The sequence below is a fragment of the Pristis pectinata genome, chromosome 10 (assembly GCF_009764475.1).
Source record: "Pristis pectinata isolate sPriPec2 chromosome 10, sPriPec2.1.pri, whole genome shotgun sequence".
NCBI classification, from domain to species: Eukaryota; Metazoa; Chordata; class Chondrichthyes; order Rhinopristiformes; family Pristidae; genus Pristis; species Pristis pectinata.
The window spans coordinates 46,202,674-46,223,560 of NC_067414.1; the positions used below are offsets into that span (position 1 = coordinate 46,202,674).

The 20,887-nt window shown below is 38.9% G+C and overlaps 1 protein-coding gene across 2 annotated transcripts in view; it reads right to left on the reverse strand.

Moving 5' to 3' along the window:
- Positions 1-20,668, reverse strand: part of man1a1 (mannosidase, alpha, class 1A, member 1) — a 340,636-nt gene extending 319,968 nt beyond the window's left edge. For both annotated transcript variants that reach the window (XM_052025482.1, XM_052025483.1), the window contains exon 1: positions 19,567-20,668. In XM_052025482.1, coding sequence (XP_051881442.1) covers positions 19,567-20,088 — 522 coding nt within the window. In that variant the 5' untranslated portion in view covers positions 20,089-20,668. The remainder of the gene's footprint in view (positions 1-19,566) is intronic.
- Between the last annotated feature and the right edge of the window lie 219 nt (positions 20,669-20,887).

Here is a 20,887-nt window from a genome sequence, read left to right on the forward strand (position 1 = left end):
TATTTGCTCAGAATGTTTAAAATGGTCATGGTTGTTTCTCACATGCAAAAGCAATTTTTATGTGTTCAGTCTGCCATATGAATTGACTCAGGCTCAGTGGTGCTAGTTGCTCCCTTAAAGGAAATGTACTCCTTTCATCCCTCCAGGGGAACTTATTCATAACTTGCTTTATTCCACAGTAGACAGAGTACTGAGCACGATGAAAATCAGTTGGCGTATTCGTATCAACTTTTGTTTGTGCATTCTGCAAAAGTGAATAATGGAAAGTATATTAGCCCCTTTGGGAAGATCCCCATTTAAGCACAGAAAGGCAGATGGACTCTTATCTGCTCTGCTGACTGCAGATGTTTTTCTTCCTCGCTCCCAACCTTTCCAAGTTCTGGTAAGAAATTGATCAACATTCAAGTCCTCGATGTCTCCCAACTGCCCAAATATTGCTGATGAATAAGTCACTGTTTAGGAATGCTTCACTCTGTATTTCAATTGCCACTCAACATGGACCTCAGGATACCTTGTGGCAAAAGCTATGAACTGGGAAAGAGTAAATATGGCTGACATGCATTTCCAAAGCAATGAAAAATATAAAATCCATTATTTTCACCAAACATCTTTAAGAATCTAAAATACACCTTTCATAGAATACAAGACCAAGGAGTCCACGTAACAACTCTGACGGTTCAAGGAATTCATTTCAAGTATTGTCCATCAATCTGTTCAAATCCAAAAACCTCATTAAAAACCATATAGAAGTTTGGAAGTGTTTAAAATAAGTTTTCACTATTAATATATACTCCAGAATTTTAACAAATGCAATGTTAATAAAAGACACCATATTACAACTGTACATTCTCTTTACTGTACTAAAACCAAAGTGTGAACCGTTGTATATAATCTTGCATACTCTATTCTCATGCTTTCTGAACTGACGTACTGCTCCAGAGAATTCCCTATGCCTCCCAGTTTTTAACTGGTTGTCTGTTGTACAGAAGTGGTAAATTTAGTTATTAACAAGAAAATCTATTTCCAAATTTGCTTTAATCAACCATTTAAAACACCAAGATTACCCTCTGAAAATTAAATCCATTTCTACAAGTGAAATGGAATATTGGAAAAAAGCCACTTTTCCCACTCCCACATGATTTGCCCAGTTCACAAATAAGAGGTGGATAATATCATTTTATTCTCAAGTACCAAATTAAATGTCTTTTGATTCTGCTATAATCCCTCAACTACATTATAAATAAGCTCAAATGATAACATTACCAAATTATTCCATAAAAATGGAACCTGGTCCTGCTCATTGACATCAATGTTTGGAACCACTGCAATTGTCAATATAAACATTTTGCCAAAACAAGTGGTCATAATATATAGCCGTAATCATAAATTCACAAAAGTTCTGAAGTTTAAAGCTATGCATACTTACAGTTTCCTTAAATTTCAAGTAATTTATGAGAGCATTGCTTCAAATACAGTTGTATATTTTTTGCACTATTTTTGTAACTTGTAGTAATTTTGTCTTTGTACTGCTGCCACGAAACAAATTTCACGTCATCTACTAAGTGATAATAAATCAGACTCTTGCTCTTTTCAGACTGTAACCACAGTTTTTCCAAACCTTTAGCTGATTCTACCATATTTTCTGCGACGATGTCTACAATCCTTTAGGTGCACTAAATGTAAATTTTGCATGTCATGCACCAAACACTGACCCTGCTGACCCTGCACTGAAATTTAGCTGTAGTCGTAACTGTCCTTACTGAGGAAGTACTGTATATACTGATCAGTTGTATCTGTATTAACAGCAAGGGCTAGGATCACTTTACAAGTACAGAATTGGCATCTGGAAATGCCAGACAAAATTTCATGCATAAAAATTATGCATTTGGGGAAAAAAAGGAGCGGCAATAAATAGCACAATTTTAAAGACATGCAGGAATAGAGTGGTCTAGAGGTCTGCACACAGAGATCTTTGAAGAAGTAAGTCACACCAAGGTGGTTTGTGAAAAATCATAAACAAAGGCACTGAGTAGAAAAACAAGGAAGTAAGCAAACCTTTATAAATCCCTCCATAAGCCCCAGCTCGAAAACTATAACCAGTTCTAGACAGCACATGAACATGAAGACAAGAGTAGAGTGTTTAGCTCCTCCATTCTGTTCTGCCATTCAATCTGATCTGAGCAGATCTGTGCGCAAATTTCACATTAACAATCTCAGTAATAAAATTAACAGTGGCTCTCGCATCAACTGCCATTTGTAGACAACAGTTTCAGACATAATCCACATAAAATACTGGACGAACTCAGCAGGTCAGACAGCATCTATGGAGGGAAATGAACAATCAATGTTTCGATCTGAGACCTGATGAAGGGTCTCAGCCCAAAACATCAACTGTTCATTTCCCTCCACAGATGCTGCCTGACCTGCTGAGTTCCTCCAGTATTTTTGTGCATTGCTGCTCCATATTTCCAGCATCTGTATTCTTTCTTGCGTCTTCAAACTTACAACGTTTTTGCATAAAAGTGTTTCAAACTTCATACCTGAAAGGCCTGGCTCTAACTTTTAGGTTGTGCGTTCTCCTTCTAGACTTCTCAATCAGCAGGAACTGCTCGTCACCATCTACCCTATCAGTCTCCCCATTCTATGTCTTGTCTTTGTTTAAATTATTTCCTAACCTACTAAACTCCTGGGTAAGTAACCCTCACTTGTGTTATTGTTTCTCCTAGTTTAACCCTCGAAATCCAGTTATCATACTTAAATAATTTCTAGTCACTGGAAAGGATACAACAGAAATTCGATGGAATGGTTGAAAGGATACAAGTTATGTGGAAAGACAATGAAATCTGCGATTATTCCCTTAACAGAAGGGAAGGTTTAAGAGAAATGTTATGTGGTGTTAAAGACCATTGAACATTTGAGTAGTAACAAGAAACTCTTTCCACTGGCGGCAGAACACGGATTTAAAATAATATTCAAACAAATTAGGTGACTGAATGAAAAAAGCACCAGGTTTTCAGATACTGGAATGCACTCCCTCTAAGAATGCTGGAAGCAGATTCAATGGTGACTTTCAAATGAAAATCAGTAACTATTTGAAGAAACATGGGGGAAAGAAACATGGGAGTTGAATTATTTGGGCAACTCTTTCAAAAGAACTAGGCCAAATAAACAGGCCATATGTAAAACTAAGAATTTGTCATGGAAAGTTAGACTTAAATCATGGGAACAATCAAAGTAAATCTGCTCAAAAAGTGCAAAAAATTGCTCAAGGGAGGGGAAAAAAAAGCCATGGGAAGCAGTACACAATCATGTATGCTTTCAGATTCAAATGCCTTTGCCTTACATTTATGGGGCAGTGTCTCTAAATGTTTATCACAGTTGCTTTTCCTGCATGGTTTACTGATAATACTTAAAAATGAGCAAAATAATTGACCTCCATTTTCATATGTATTTCTGAAATATTGTACAGATCATACTTTCATGCTGATATTTTCCAGTTAATCTGTCAATGTCCATGTCATGGACAACAATGGTTCTTGCAAACTAAGGCAGCTCAGCTGATTCAAAATGCACATGCTGGGTTCAAAATAAAAACATGTTTCTCAAAGGTCATGGAGGTCATCGATAACAACTTATTTGCAAAACTCTCAGTTTCTGTGATTACTGTGAATAACTCTTAGCCTGAACCTCAGCTTCTAAGCTGTATCAGTCTGTAATTCTGTAAGCCACCCACATTTTAAATGAGCAAATTGCTTTTGGTAGTAATAGTCAAGAGTTTAAATAATCCCTTGACCTATTGTCTGAATTAACAAAGAATGTGGGTATTTGGAAGAAGGAAAACTAATAACCTGCATACATACATTAGTCGGGGGTGGGCAATTAATAAACTACCAATTAAGCATTGTCATATCTCAACTGAGTCAGTAAATTATCATATGACATCCAGGCTTTGATGCTGGCCTCAAACGGCAGGTGAATTATTTCATGTTTTAAAGGCACAGCTTTTCCCCTCACATCCTACTCCAAAGCATATGCTTTTCAGTTCCACACAAATTGGTGGTGAGGAGAGTTGAAATAGCCTTTCCCACAGACACCTAATCATCTCTTGTTGCGGTAGGTTTTCTCCGACATACAATTAAAGGAACAAGTGTATCTTGTTGAGAAATAAATATGGTGAAAATTGTACACGTGCAGAATTTTGTGCATACCATTCTACCTGCGGGAGCAGCAGATTTACGTTCACCATGAATTTTGTATTCTGCACGACAACTATGAAACAACAATGCTGTCCAATGCTGCCAAAGCATTTTTACACCTATCTAATTGACAAAGCTCCGGCCTTCTCAGAAGAATGCAGGACTTGTGGCAAGGGAGAACGTTGGTTTTAAATTGGTTAACAAAAAATCTTTTAAAAAGTTGCATTTTTTTCTGCATCTGCAACGCATCATTCTTACTTCATACTTGGCCTTGAAGCACATATTAAATTTCACAGCAGCTATATGGGTCATTGTGCTTCACTACCAGTGTTTCACACCCTTCTGCTCTGGACTTTCCAGCTAATTTCTTTCACTGGTCAAACATTCTGAAGTTCACAATTTAATTCCAGTTACCATTTATCATAAATAAACTGCCATGCACGATCAGGGTGCTGTTTTGACATAAGTGGAACTTTAACATTAAAATGTTCACAGATAATTCCTGCAACATTTCAGATAAGCAGATGGAATTGCTAGGTAAGGTTCTCTAGCTGGCATTTTAGGTGTGACTATAATCTCTAGTTAATTTATGCATAATCAGATGATAGGAAAATTATACTGATTACATCTTGTAGGCTCGAAGGATTTACTCGGGTAAGACTCTGAAATTTGTGTATTTTTATTATACATTTATTTTGTTACAGATCAATTTATATTCTGACAACAAAAGGCACAAATAACTCAGATGCCCTACATATTTGCCAAAATGTTTTGCAAGCAATCATAAACATTGCTTTTCTGTGTATTCCATGGATTCTCTTGCAGTAATATCAACTCCTTGTCTCAAAAGCTTCATTTCCCTCTCTAATTATTCAGAAAATCAAAAGGAGCTCTGGCCACATAGAAACATAGCTGATTGAGCACCATGCTGCTCCCTGTTAACCTGACATTCTCCTGCGACACTCAGCTGTCCTAACAAATGGATTACAAAAGCTGTTATTAATAATGCATTGAAGAGAAACTGATTAAAAATAGATTTAGAGAAAACAAAGGTTCAGAATTGCTGTAAAAATGCTCTACTGTAGAACACATGCTGGCGATGGGAGTTACCTGTTCCCAAAGTAACAGGGGTTCCTTAACAAATCTGCACACAACATGTTTTGTTCTTGGGTTGTGCCATTTAGAAATAGACTGGGAGCTAACTGTTCCCTTATGGAAAGGATATAAAATAAAGTCAGCCACTTTAGACTCATTAGTAGACCTAGTTGAGCCTTGGGGTAGAACATCACATATCTGACACTTTGTCCCTTCTCTACTGATCAGTTGATAGAAAGAACAAACTCACAATTATATGGAATCTTTCATCACTTCAGAATGTCCCAAAGCACTTTAAGCAAATGAAGTACTTTGACCTTCTGTCACTGTGTCATGCAGAGAAGTCAACCACATTACTGAGTTAGTTTTTCCATTTTAAAGTAATTAATAATTCTTACAATGGGACAATGTATAATGTACTGTTTACACACCTCTCACTTGTCAATATACTAAACAAAACCTTAGCTTTTCAAAACATATAGACATCATGAAACACCAACTTTCTTGTTTAAAAAAAGCAACAAAGCTTGCTACATCTGCAGTATCCTATTCAAAGGCTGGTTCAACCATCACCACAGCTCTTGGGAGTGTTCTGGCTCAACCCTGAACTCCAAAAATCTGAAATGAAGACTAAAAAGTAACTGCACATGCTGGAATCCAGAGCAAAAACAGATTGCTGGAAGAACTTAGCAGGTTAAGCAGCACCTGTGAAGGCAAAAGGTGCAAGTCAATGTTTCAGGTCAAGACCCTGCCTCCGCATCCTGATGCAGGGTCTCGACCCAAAACTCAGTCTTACACCTTTTGCCTCCACAGATGAAATTTGAAATGAGCTGTAAGTCATTCCATGCTTTTGTCACAACCATTCTTAAATTTTACACAGCCCAATATCACTCTGCAAAAGCCCCATTCCATTGCCTCAACACCTTCCCTTTGCTTCAGCATTGTTAACAAGCTACAGGCACTCACTCACAAAAACACCACTCACTACATCTCTCCACTGCTCACTAATCTTTAGAATTGCCTTCCAAACAAACCCATATTAGTTATGACTTTCAGTCTCTCCTTTCCTGGATCAGTACACATTTTCTAAAAGCCTATTGTGAAGCACCATGGAGGTTTCTCGAATGTTGAAGGCAATGAGCAAATAGGCATTTCTGTTGACAACCAAAAACAAAGACAGCACAAGACATCTCACCCCGACAAAGGCCGGACAGGTAAGTGGGAGACCAAAATCAAAGCAACAAGCAGCTCCAGTAATGCTAAAAGTGGTTGCAGAAGAAGATGCACAAGGCATGAAGGGGCTTAAATAGTTTAACCACAAGATAGACTTTAAATGAGATCCCGAAGGGATTAAAAGTCACCTGAGATCTGCAAAGGTGTGCATCTGATAAGCAAGCAGGATGTGGACATAATGGTGATAAGCAAAGCTCAAGAAGTTGACATTCACAGAATGTGGAAGGTGAGGAGCTGGATAGGAGCTCATTAGAACAGTCATATCTGGGGATGATAAAGACAAAACCAAAACATCAGCATCAGATTTGCCAAGAGAAGGACACAGAAGTAGTGCTGCTGTAGTAGAAATACATGAACCATCAATTAAAAAGGTTATGATTCAGGAAGCACAGGTCAGGTCACACAGAATGCCAAGACTGCATGCACTTCAACCTGTCATACTGGCTGCTGATGGGTCAGCTGAAGGAGGTACGGTGGAAATTGTAACATGTATTCAACACAATAGGAGATTAGAGACAAAGACTTCAGTCTTTTCAGTGTTTAACTAAACAAGGTTCCAGCTCATCCAAGGTTAGATGTCAAACATTTTAAATTATGATCCTAACTTGCAATGTACCTTGTTAAGTTGACAGGATACAATAGCACTTGCCAAAGCGCAATTGGAGCTATTGGGTCTGCTTCCGACATCAATCAGTTTTAACAGGACTTGGACGTGGTACAGATCAATTCATACAGCAAGCTGACAATAAAAGTTACATTACATAAACTAAAAACGGAAGGAGATGCAGTACCATTGACTACACTTCAGAAATATTTAGTGGAAAAAGTGTTTTGGGACATCAAGGCCACAAAAGGCATCATATAAATTCAAATCTTATTCTTCCTTGCTCTGTTTTAAAAAAAGCCAAATTAAATGCATTTCAGCAACAGCACTTACACTTTGTGACATTTTCAAGAACCAGCCCAGAAAGAAACTGGAAGTATTTTTGTTAACATTTTGCCAAATAACAGGAAGACAGGCAAGTGGCAGGATGGGTGGGGTTCCACTGCACACAGCCAAACCATGAGTTTCATGTTAAATCATCTGCAAAATTTTCTAAATCTTCTAAACACAGTCCATAGGACCATATTTCACACCTGCATACAATACATAGCCTGAACTAACATCAGCTTGAATGCACTTAATTCATTTCAATCTGTTTCTCTCTCTTCCAAATCCTCATATCATGGAGGAAATGGCTAAGTGTTTTTCTAATTTCATTTTCATATAAACCCACAACAGTTGTTCCAAATCAACTTCATATGTAGAAATGAGTGGAACACATTACAAATGCAGAGTTAAGTTTTGGAGACACAAGAGACTGCGGATACTGGAATCTGGAGCAACAATGTGCTGCAGGAACACTGATGCAGGGTTTCGACCCAAAACATCGACAATTTCTTTCCTCCCACAGATGCTGCAAGGCCTGCTGAATTCCTGCAGCACATTGTTTATTGCTCCAGAGTTAAGTTTTGGTCTGTAACTTTAACCAAAAGTAGACTGGAGTATAAAACCACATTTTATTTTTGTTTTAAGTTCCTATCAACTTGTTAAATTAAATTAAAATGAAATATAAAAATGAAAATAGGCACTGGACCAAGTAGGCAGGTCATGCCCAACAACTTAAGAAATTGGAGCAAGGACGTATGTCATCTTCAAACTCTCACACAACTGGCAAAAACTGTTAACTGTGTGGCCTTAAGATGTGGTAGCATTATGAATTTATAATCCACAGGCCAGGACAGCGAACAGGGGAAAAAATACACCCATCACTTCTATTTTTCATTCCTTCTTATGTGGATATTGCTGACAAGGTACCAGCTTGTCTCAAGAAAGAGAACTGCCAAAATTTCTTCACAAATCAATGCAGGTCATGTGGCAATGTTGGCTATGGAGCTTCGGAATTCAGACCCAGTGACACTGAAATAGCAGCAATCTCCATCCATGTCTGGATAGTGTATGGTAAATGGAGCAAAACCAAAGGTAGTGGCAACTACAAAAACAAAACAAGAATTAGCATTAACTACATATGCTTGTCACTACATGGTGTTCCAGGACATCAGATCACCATGCTTGCTTAACTTAAATCTGACATAACACAACACATCATGAAACCTAATTATATTTCCCAATGTTCTCAAATTCAAATCTAACATACCCTACATGGAAAGTTACAATTCCCATTGCAATCAGTTCCGACTTCGTAAATCTGGACTTCCAGGTATTTCTAGCCCAAAACACTGATGCTTAATGCACAATCCCCTGGACCAGCACCATTTTCCACCCCATAATTTCAACTGGAAATGCAAAAGCTTCACTTGTGTTTTTCAGAAGCAAAAGTTCAAACCATTAAGGTAGAAACTATCAATTTTCACACAAAATCTACAAAAGATAACTTGACATGTAACATAGAAAGGAAGTTTGTTTTAAAACATACATATGGAGGAGGAAGCATTAAGGAACACACCTACTTGATTAAATTTACTCAATGGGTGCATATCAGTTACCAACTAGATTTTTGTCAATAGGTTTCAAACTGGTTAAAATTTGGGAGTCAACATATATATTCAAGTTCTGAAACAACATTTGCTCTGGTGGTGCTGAGTGTGTAATTATCACTAAAAGATAATTTGGACACATTTGGAAAATTTCAGAGACTTGATCACATTGAAAATCATAAGCAAAAAAACCTAAAAACATTATTTTTTGAATTTTAAAAAAGTTGCTAGGAAAATTTAATGGAACAGAATACAAAACAATTGTCCCCCAACATACCCTCTATTCTTGTGATGGAAAGATCACACCAGAAATACAGTATATTTGGGGTTTCAGTTTTGGACATCTTGCAAATACAAGAGGAAGTTCTTGAGGATATAAAAAGCCCACTGACACTCCCACTTGAAACTTGCTATAGGCAGAAATACTCACTATGATTCTAAATTTGAAAAGTAAATATCGGAAGTATCGAAATTATAAGCCACAAAAAGATTCCTACTGGCTTTCTTAAAAACAATCTCAGGTAAAAGTGAATCTTCAGTGTCAGTGTTCTTTTTACTTTATACATGGAAATAATAACTGTTGAACAATAAGCCCTTAATGACAGAGGCAGTAACAAGTGGTTACTGCTTGGTTTACACAACAGAATGGACAAAACAAGCAAGTGTTCTTTATTCTTGGTTTCCTTAGCAGCAGCTGCAGAACCTGTACATTGCATTATTCCATCTCAAGTGCAAAAAGTTCTTTCGTCCCAAATGTCAGCAAATACACACATTTCCCATCAGTTGTGCACAGGAGTTCAATGGAAAGATGTGGCCTGCAAGATCCTGGGGAGGGGTGGATCAATAATAATAAGGAAGAGGAATGTAAAGCTTCAAGTTCAATAAGGATGGAACTCCTTTGAAATTACATGCCCTTAGGAAGTTACTCAATCCCACAACATCCCCCAGGAACTAGCACCATAAGAAGCTAAGATGAGGCAGCAGTAAACCATAAAGTCTCTTGAGTCTTCTCCATGATTCACTAAGACCTGGTTTCCACTTTCCTAACAGATCCCCATAACCCTCAAATCCCCATAACCCTCAAATCCCCATTGCCTAAAATAAAACACAAGTAGGACCACAGTATATGTGCTCCAAAAAAATATTAATATGTTATCTTTTGTAATGGAGTAACAGGGATGGTGCCATAGTTTCACAAATTTGAAGAGCTTGGATTTTTAATCCAAACAGTAATTTGACTGAACCCTTGCTTCTGCTAAAGCTTCTACCCGATGGTTTACAACACTGCAAAAGGAAACTGAAACTGATGGGACTGCTCTCAGCTCACAGAACTATATTTCCTCTCTGATGAGCAGTTCTGCAGAACCAACAGTGGAGGAGAATGGAACCTCAGATTAACCTGCAGCATTAATGTTGAGGGAAAGGAGGGTGGGGAGGGGGATAGAAAGAGTCTGGTTGGTGGCAAGTGCTTAGAGAAGATACAGTCGAAAATTCCGTTAATAAAGTCAGATTCCATCAGCTATTAAATATTTCGTAATATTGCAGTACAGGTCAATTTTACTCATTTAGCATTACATTAGAATGGCAAAACCAACCATCTTGGAAAAGACCACAACTGTTGTTGATAAAAAAATTTATTCAAATGAATTAAAATCATTCCTATCATTGGCATCAGCTTTACACCTTCAGCAAATAATCTTAGTGCAAAATTTCCAAAAGAAGGGATTTCCCAAGACAAATTCCAGCTTCCTGATTTTGAAGTGAAACTGCAAAATCCTGATGTCAATTCCAAAACAAACATTGTTTAAAACAACAATATCCAAATTAAACCAAATATGAAGTGTTGCAATTGGAATTACAGATTACAATTGATTTTGTTACAGTAATATTTCAACACTTCATTGTATGAACAACTTGATAAGGTTAAGCACAATCTCCATTCGTACAGACCTTCTGGTTGTAAAATACCCATCAACATTGCACAGAGGCAGTGATGAACACAACACAAAAATTAAGGGAGACAACCAAAAGCACAATTGGATAGATTAAGTTGGAGGAAGCTTTTGAAGCAGGTGCCCCTGCAATGATGGTTTTAAAAAAATAGGGATGTGGAATTCAAGGACTGTTGGGTGCTGTCTCTTTGGTCTGTGATGATGCAAGGCAAAAAAAAAGTAGACAAACAGTGATAGGGACTAAAGATAAGAGCACAGCTTTTTAAAATTAATTGTGCTAAATGACAGAATACCATGTGCAGTCAAAGACAGAATGGCATAATGGGTGACAATGTAGGAAGAATGAAAAAGTTCATATGTGGAAGCAGTGCAACTACAGATGGCAAAAGGTACACAGAGCACCAATGGTCCTTGAAGTGCCAAGGGGAAGGCGATGGGATGGTACTCAAGTAAACAGTAATAAAAAGGGGTAAAGGCTATAAGTTGGAAGCAGGCTTCTCAAAGAACCAGTATTGGTGTGCAATGATTAGATCAGACATGGGCAATCACTACACTAGTACACAGATAGTATCATCTAACTAAACAGCCAGAGGAATAAATTAGCATGATCCAAGACAACATTTCTGGTAGCTTTACAAGAGTTCAGGCTTTCTCAAAGCAAAAGTCAGTTTATATTATCAGACCAAACGCTATACAAACACAAATCTGGCAAAAGACCAAATTATCTCAAACCATACACTGCATTAGAGATCAAGCAGATTGCTTACACCATTCTCCTGCCAGTTCTGAGCATCCATATACAACTCTGTGAAACCATTGTATTCTAGCCAACACTTGATTTATATACCATTAGAATACTTGGAAGCATCCGACACAGGGATAGACAAAGTACAACTTTACACTTGCATAAAATACAAGCTGCTTTAATCCAAGAAAATAGATAATTCAAAATCCTTGGAGTTCTTTCCGGTAGGTTCTGACTGAGTTGTATAGAAATTCTGTAGGAAGTGATCTTACACAGTCAGTTAGCTTTCTTTATATGATTGAATCAAGTCCACAGATGAGAAATTCAGATGTCAAAAACGTTCGTAAATTCAACAGCTATGCTTACCATGATGGCAGAGTGCTTATTTGAATAATTCACCCTTGATGCCAAATAACTTAGAATATTAACCACCTTATTTAGCATTTTATGCATTAAGTGTTGATGATACTCTTTTCATCATCCCATGAACTACCCTTGCATTATATTCAGAGTATGCTGATCCCTAACACACGTGTCACGTGATTTCTTTTTCTGAGAGAATCCACAAATTTACATTGAGGCTTCAAGCCAGCTTGTATCACTAAATTAAAAAAAACACAAGGATGCACCTGCTGTAAACTGGAGGCCTTTCCTTCTTGCTCGTGCCAATGTAAAGCAGCTGCAATCTGTTTGGTTCTGACACCTGACAGCATGTGAAACCATGAAACTGTCAACTGACAAACACTGCAGAGAACAAAAAAAATCCCAAATCTTTCCAGCAACTGCGAATTTATTTAGTTTCACATGAATGAAAGGTAATAAGTTGACCAATCTGTAGAACTTCTTTCAAACTAGTGAGCATCCTTAGAGATATTGCAGCTAAAACTAATTTTCAAAACATTTGCTGCAAATATTTAAATTTATTAAAAACACAATTAAGAAATTCTCTTCAGCAACACAAGTGCTCACTTATGTCTTGCTAAAAGGCAAGACAAGTGCACAATGCAGCCTTGAAGTATGCTTCCAGTAACCTTACAAGCACTAAAGCAGCAAGCATGGAAGACAGAATATAGGGGAACTTCTGGGTATCTCATCAAGAACACAGTCAAACAATAAAGGAAATCACAGGCTCAGGAAGAGAAGGGTGTACCTTTCACCAAAAACAGAGAATATAGAATATATGGAAAATAAAGGCTGTACACACATGCCCACTCATAATCTGTTCTATATAAAATGGCTAGATAACTAGGGATTATGGGAGAAATGTGAAAGCTAATTGAGAATGTTCTTCTGGGTAACTAATGTTCTGTCAATAACTAAGGGCTATCCGTATATGGTGATGTGGTGATGTCTTTCGATATGGTGAGATCTTGCGTCTTGTCCACTGGGCATTTAATTATACCTTGTGCGGCCATTTGGTTCTGTTTTTTATTTCTGCTATTTGTGCTTGGATGCTTGAAGTCACATACTCTTGTACTATAAAGGGGGGCCGTGAGTTGTGTTCGGGGGCGATCAGTGACTAGCTCTCTGACCGTCACAGCCTTTGTATGCAAATAAAGGTTTAACTTCTTGAAGAATCTTCTGCATCTCCTGGTCATTCTCGAATCTCGGTAATCCACGACAAGAAGAGCTTGGAAAGGACATCCCCCCAGGCACTGACACTGACTAGGTATCTAATTACAACCTAGTCATGACCAGTGAACAGGAAAACTTCAGACAGAACCATCACAATGCAGACCAAGGCAAGGCAGCTCAAAAACTTGGTCCAGGATGGGAGATGAGTCATGGCAGATGTTGTCATGGCAGACACAGTAAAGACACAGCAAAGACACAGCAGAACATGAATGCGAGAGTGACAGGGTTTTCTATTTTTCAGGTGATAGGTGGTCCTCCACAGCCACAAATGAAGGACCCAAAGATGTAATAATGCAAGGGATTTCTCGAGCTGGCTGAAAGGAAAATTAGGCAATTGTGGGGGAAGTCTAATTGTCATGGTCCATTTTCATACTGATCAAGCTTTAGGAGCCAAGTAAAAGGCAGGACATTGAGGATAAGATTCTCTGAATCACTGCCCAAGTCACATACAAACCAGTTCAAAAGCAGGCAGATCAAGATAATCAACACGATTGAAAAGCTTGTGTGGAAAAGAGGGATTCTTTTAAATGGAACACTGGAAGCAGCAGCTCCAAAGGAGCAGATTCCATCCCAGCCAGAAAGGGACAAATGTTCTAACAGAAAAAGATAATGAAAAGGTTGTAAACTCTGAATGGTTGCAATAGTGCAAGAGATTCAAAAGAAATGGAACAAACCCATAGTATTGACAACACTGGAGAGTACTGAACATGCAAAGCTGAGAGAAAACAAAATAGAAATATCAGGGAACACTCAGCAGGTCAGCCAGCATCCATGAAGGGGGAAAGACAGTTAACATTTTAAATTGATGATCTTTCATACACACTTTATCTATCATTCCGTTTGCCATTTAATCTCCCTGGCCTTCACCCTGTCACACATCTTTATTCATATTCCCTCCAAAAACTTTGGAACCAAAGAGAATAGAGATTACTGAGATTGTGGTTATAAAAATATTCAGACTGGGAATTAAATGAAGCAGTGTATATGTTTAGAGAAGAGACACAGAAAAAAAAGTGTTGGTGTATTTGAACTAATTAGAGATAAGATAAATGACACTACCAAAAATGTGACACGGCCATCAATAAATCAGAAACAAAATCCGCAAGGATGAAGATAAAAGATAACTGTAATGATAGGATTAGCTTAAAACAGCTCTAATGCCAGAGGACTGGTGGTGAGCAACAATCCCACATTTAAGGAGAATGACAGAACATGCTCAGGAAACTAATTAACTAAACATCAGTAGCAAGAAAAGTAATAGAATCTCTACTAAAGTAGAAAATGAATGAGCATCTAAAAAAAAATGAAAAAGAAATCACAGATTTCAAAACAAAACCATCTTTTATGAATAACATCAAGGAGTAGACAAGGGTACCTAAATGGGTATAATTTATCTACATTTCCATAAGGCTTTTGGGAAGTTGACATGTCATAAGTAAATGAATAAAAGTACATCATGCAATGTTGAGGACTAATAGCAAAAAGGGTGGCTGGCAGCTGCAAAACAGAAAGCAGAGTAGCATTAAAAGATAACATTCAATGTTGTGATGCAAGATCCCGTGAGGATCAGGGCCAGGACCACTCTTATTCACAGATTTATATTATCAAAAGAAATAATGGTATCAAAAATAATTTAGAGAGAGTCTAATGTCATCATTTTTTGTCATGTATGTTTAATTTATGTTAATTTGAGTTAACTTATGTTTGTAATGTACTGCACTGCTGCTGTTGTTGCAAATAGCTAATTTGCATGGCATTTATACCCTGTGTACGTATGACAATAAGCTTGAACTTAAGAAAAATAATTGCTACATTTATGGACAATGCCAATTTAGTTTTCCCTGAGGTGGGAGACTAAAATACTCAATACTGAGAAGGGAGGTAACAAATTAACAAGAGATGATAAATAAACTAAGGATATTTATATATTATTCACCAATGAATTTAAAAACAAATAAATATTAAGTTGAAAAAGCTACAGCAGCTTATGTATTACTAGGAAAATAAGAATCAAAATAGGGAAGAGGAACAAAACAACAGATTACAAGTACAAAAAAAAATCAAAAGCAGCAATTTTACGTTAATAAGACTACAGAAGATCATCAAAGCACTGGATTTTATTTCTAGAATTTAAAAACTGAAGCTATGCTAAACTTCATTCAAACCTTGTTTCTGACTACACTTCTATGTACTGCCCTGTCATAATAACCCAGGAAGTTGCGGAGTCTGAATTAAAGATTTACAATAAAACTACCAAAAGTTCGTTAAACACTTCAAGAAAGAGGAAACATCCTGGGTCTCTCTATAAAAGAAGAAAAGTTGAGGGTGACCAAATTAAGAGTAATTTAAAAATTACCAAAGATTTTGCAGGTGGACAGAGAACGTGCTTCCACTTTGGGGGGGGGGGGGGGGGGGGGGGGGGGGGTGGGTGGGTGTGGTGGAAAGAGGAGAACTAGAGGACATTAATTCCTTATGATTAATTGGTGTACATCTCATACTGAAGTTAAGCTTATATAAAGAGAGATGAAAATGTAGCTTTTCTTGCAACATGTAGTTTTGAAGACAAATGACACACATGCACAAATGCGCTTAAGGGGACATGACAGAAAAATAGTAATAAAGGATGATGATAATAGTTGGTTATGGAAAGAATGAAGAAACCTCTAGTGGAGCATTAGTTCTGGTGTGGGCTGATTGACCTAAAGGCCTTTTTCATGCTAAATATTCCATGTATAATGCTGATTATTCATTATAGGCTTCAAAAAGCAAAAGTCTTGTTTCACCAACCTTACCGGATTTCCTTGATGTAGTAACAGAAATTAGACAATGGTACTCCAATAGATAACTCATCTAGATTTCTAATGGGGTTTTCAAAGAACTCTACTTTATATTGACACATAATGGAGAATCAGGGGACAAATAGCAGAATGGATTGCTAGCTGGCTTCAAGATAGAATAGACAGTAGGAGTCAAGGGGAGCTGAAAGAAGCTCGGTTGTGGTAACCCATAGTGCTGGGGCCACAATCGTCCACAATTTACATAAGTGATTTAGACTCTGAAGTCAAAAATGTTCTCAAATTGCAGAGGATACCAAATCAAGGTGTGTGGGGTTGGTGGGGGTTGAGGGGGCGGTGAGTAGAATCAGTACTGATAAGAGCTGCAATTAACTACGGAATATTAATAAAATTACCATATGGGTAAATGCTCAGTAAACGTAGTTGATTAGGATAAGATATCTTTATTAGTCACACGTACATCGAAACACACATTGAAATGTATCTTTGCATGGAGTGTTCTGGGGGCAGCCCGCAAGTGTCGGCACGCTTCCGGCGCCATCATAGCATGCCCACAACTTCCGAACCCATATGCCTTTGGAATGTGGGAGGAAACCAGAGCACCCAGAGGAAACCCATGCAGACATGGAGAGAACGTGCAAACTCCTTACAGACAGTGGCCAGAATTGAACCCGGGTTGCTGGTGCTGAGGTAGAACAGGAAGCTCACTTTACTTGGAAGTTGCAAATTTAGGTGAGGTTAATGTACAAGGGGACCCCGGAGTACAAAAATCGCCTAAAAGTTGTACTGAAAATGGCTAAGGCCATAAAGTAAGCAAACCAAACACTGGAATCCATTTCTCGAGTGACAGAATTGAAAATAGAGAAATTAAACTGAATCTGTGATGAAGCTTGGTTCAACTACACTTAGAAGATCCTAAGTAATTCTGGTCCCTATGGAATAGGAGAGTGTGGTACTGGAGAGGGTGCAAAGGAAATTTACAAGGTTGGTTTCAGAATTCCAGGGGTGTACATCATTAGGAAAGGACAAGAAAACAATCTCTTTTCCCTTGAGAAAAGGTGGCAGAGAAAGGAGTAAATAGTGGTCATGAAAGGTTTTGATAAAAGTGGAAGCAGGGAAAACATTTCCACTTGTGGGGAAGAGCACAACTCGGAGCTATGATCCTAAGACAGTCAACAAGAAATCCAGTACGGAGATCAGTAGAAACTTATTTTCCTAAAGAGTAGAGAGAATTGGGAACTCACTACCATAGGGAGTGGTTGAGGTGAATGTATATATTTAAGGGGAGAGTGCACATGCAAATGAAAGAAGGGAATAGAGAGTTACGCTGATAGATTTATGAGCAAAGATGCTAAGATGCTCCATTGGAGCATAAACACTGGCAAGGATTGTTTGGGCATATAGGCCTGTTTCTGTCAAATATATTACATCAAATGTAATTCTATGTAAAGAGCAGAATTCCATGTAAGTGGATAATAGAGGGAATGCAGTGAGGGATGAAAATCAATGTATAATTATAAACATCCACAAAAAGATGAAAAATTTGTCTCTGTCACCCAAGAAGGAAAATCTTCATATGGAGGGCAAGGTATATAAATTTAAATTATATTGTGAATAGAATATTCCTTCCGACTCTGCTTCACAGTTCTAACTGAAATACATAGAACAGCACAACACAGTACGAGCCCTTCAGCCCACGATGTTGTGCCGACCTATATAAACATTACCCCCATTCAATCTATCCCCTTCTCTACTTCACCTCCTATAACCCTATATTTTTCTTTCATCCATGAGCTTATCTAATAGTCTTTTAAATGACCCTATTGTATCAACCCCTACCACCACCCCCAGCAGTGCATTCCAGGCACCCACCACTTTGTGTAAATAAAAACCTACCTCTGATGTCTCCCCTGAACTTTAAGTGGGTGATATCTAGCATTGACCTTTGCCACCTTGGGGAAAAGACGCTCTGTCTATGCCTCTCAATCATAGATATCTTGATTATTTGGATAAACACTGCATCTAAAAACTCATCAAAAGTAAACCCGTCTTTCTTCAGGATTGTTTTTCCCCTTTCTCATATTGCTTACACATTTGAGTTCCTGAATGACAAAATAAGTTGAAACAAAGCCTTTTCTAAATGTTTCTGTATTAAGTGACTTTTGGACAGGATGCCTAAATGATCACTATTGTGAAGATTGCAACTGAAACAAGACCTAGATATTTTGCCACACAGACCAAAAACAATTCAAAACCATTTCATAAACTGCACATATATTTGTCCTTGCTATCTACTGAGCAGTTGACTATAATTGTGAATAAATGGTTTCCTGGATAATAATGCAATGGTATTTAAGGGAATTGCTACACACATCTGAAAATAAAAGTCAAAATGTGCTACTGTTGTGCTACATTTTTTTTGCTCTCACTTCTGTGCTACAAAGTGTTCACTTTCAGAATCTATCAATATTATTTTGACCCAACTTCAAAACATGTCAAAGTGTAATTTTCCCCTTTGATCTCTTACCAAGGCACTTTTCTAGCAACTCTCTCAGTCGCCCTGAAGTTGCCAATCTTAGTGGCAAGTTCATCAACTAAGGAGAACATCCCATGCAAGCTTAGCCCATTCTTCAAATTCACGGGCGACTATTTTCTCGCAGGCATCGATAAACAACAATCAGCAGAGACATTAACAGCTAAATTCCCCAACTCTCCCCACTCAGACATGTGCAGAAATGAAATAGGTACTTCCCTGGTTGTATACTTTAGCCTATTTAAACAGAAACAGGGAAATGTGCAAGAAAATAACCTATTACCGTACAATCTGACAGCTGAGAATAAATTAATTTGTTCCAAAATGTTTGCTTCAAGGGCGAATTTCTCTCTATAACAAGCATTATTCCAATTATTTTTTAAATTCAGGATATTAAAATGAGCACATATCATTTTAAACCCATAAATGGTTTAAAGTACAGAATCTGAAGAAGCTTTTGCTTCTGAACCATTCCCTTGTCACGCTGCAGGCTTCTGAGTGACGTTTTTTTGCGCGTTAAAGGCGTTAAATAAATGCAAGCGGTGCGTGTTTTTAAATTTCTACACACATCTATAGCAGTTTTAAAGCCCCCGGGAATCCACAGCCTTCTTCCTGTCCATTTAACCAGCCGGCATTGTGGAGTGCGCGACTGTGACACAACTCAAGACTTGCACAAGGGAGCTGACTCCAACACACTGATCACTGACGGAGGAACGGTCGCTGAAAGTGCCCCAGAGACTCAGCAGAAGGAAGTTGACAGCCCCCTACACTGGCCATTACACAAAGTGACGGGACCCAGAGGGCAAGGAAGCAAAGGGAAGACGAGTAATCCCGAGTGCTGTACCTCTTTGATCTTGGCTTGCCTCTCTCGGGTTTTTGGGTCGCTCGGTTCACGCCCTGTTGCGCCCACAGGTTTGCGGAAGACGACATTTGGCAAGCGCGGAGCTGCTTCTTTCTTGCTTGCCGAATTCTGCACAACTTTCTGCTTCTCCTCCCTGATGTCCTGCTTTATCTGCTCGGGCAGTTTCTGCAGGGTGTCCTTCGCCTCACGCAGAGCCTTCTCGTGGTCCTCGCGGATCTTGCTCAACTTATCGCCCTCCAACTCCCTGCCGCCGTCCTGCTTCGGTCCGCTGCCTGCCACCGGAGTATGCTGCGAGTGAAAAAACACCCCGCTCAGCAGCTTGGAGGAGTCCGGCAAAAAGAAAATCGCACCGAAGCACAGAGTGATAAAACCACTGAAAACTAAGAGCAGCAGGAATTTCTCAGTCAGTCGGAAGGCAGGCCGGTTGATTAAAACCGAACTGTTGGTCCCTGACTTCCGACTAGTACTAGGAGTAGTAAAAGGCAGTAGAGTTGTCGGTGGCATTTCTCTTCCGTGTATTTTGGTCGTTGCAATCGAGGAAATGGGAAACTGCTCAACACTTTCTTAAAAAATGTTTGAGACTTTTGTCAGTTGCTAGAAACTACAAGTGAGAGGCTTTTCTCCTGGTGGATCTCTGAAGAGGGGGGTTGCCTGAGAGACTGAACTGAAGAGTGGGCAGGATATTGCTGAATGCATCACCTGTCCATAGTGTAACACGTCTGCACTACGACTGGCGGCTGCAAAAAGAAAAGCACTGGTGCTGAGACCAAGCGCACACGCCGAGCCTAAGCCCGGGAGCCACAGAGGAAGCCCGCCCCCGCCCCGGGAGGGACAACGGCCTCAACCTATCGCGCGCCGCCAGCCGCGAGCTCCGGGCCCGTGTTCCAACGCCATGTCGCTGAAGGCGTGCTCGGCCAATGCGCGCGCTCTGGGGACAATGGGAGGAGTGAACGCGCGGCGCTTCCGCCGTGCAGGATGACAGCGCCGTGTGCGCGCGAGCAGCTCGGAGATGTTTGCATTCCGCCCATCACATGATGTCCTTCCAAGACCAGCAAATAAACTTAAATCTTCACCGCCCTCTCACTTCCGCGTTTTATTTCCTCAATCATGCGTGTGTTATTTAAAATACCTCAATCAGTTAGTGATTATGCACCCCACTCAAGAAGTCTGGCTTACTTTCTGTTTGCCAAAGCTGTGATTCTAGTTTACGTTTTTAATCTTTTAGCTGTTCTCACTTGGTTTCGTCTGCTACATTTTGCTTTCAACTATGCATCCGCAAAATCTGCGGAAAGCTGAGTTTTAC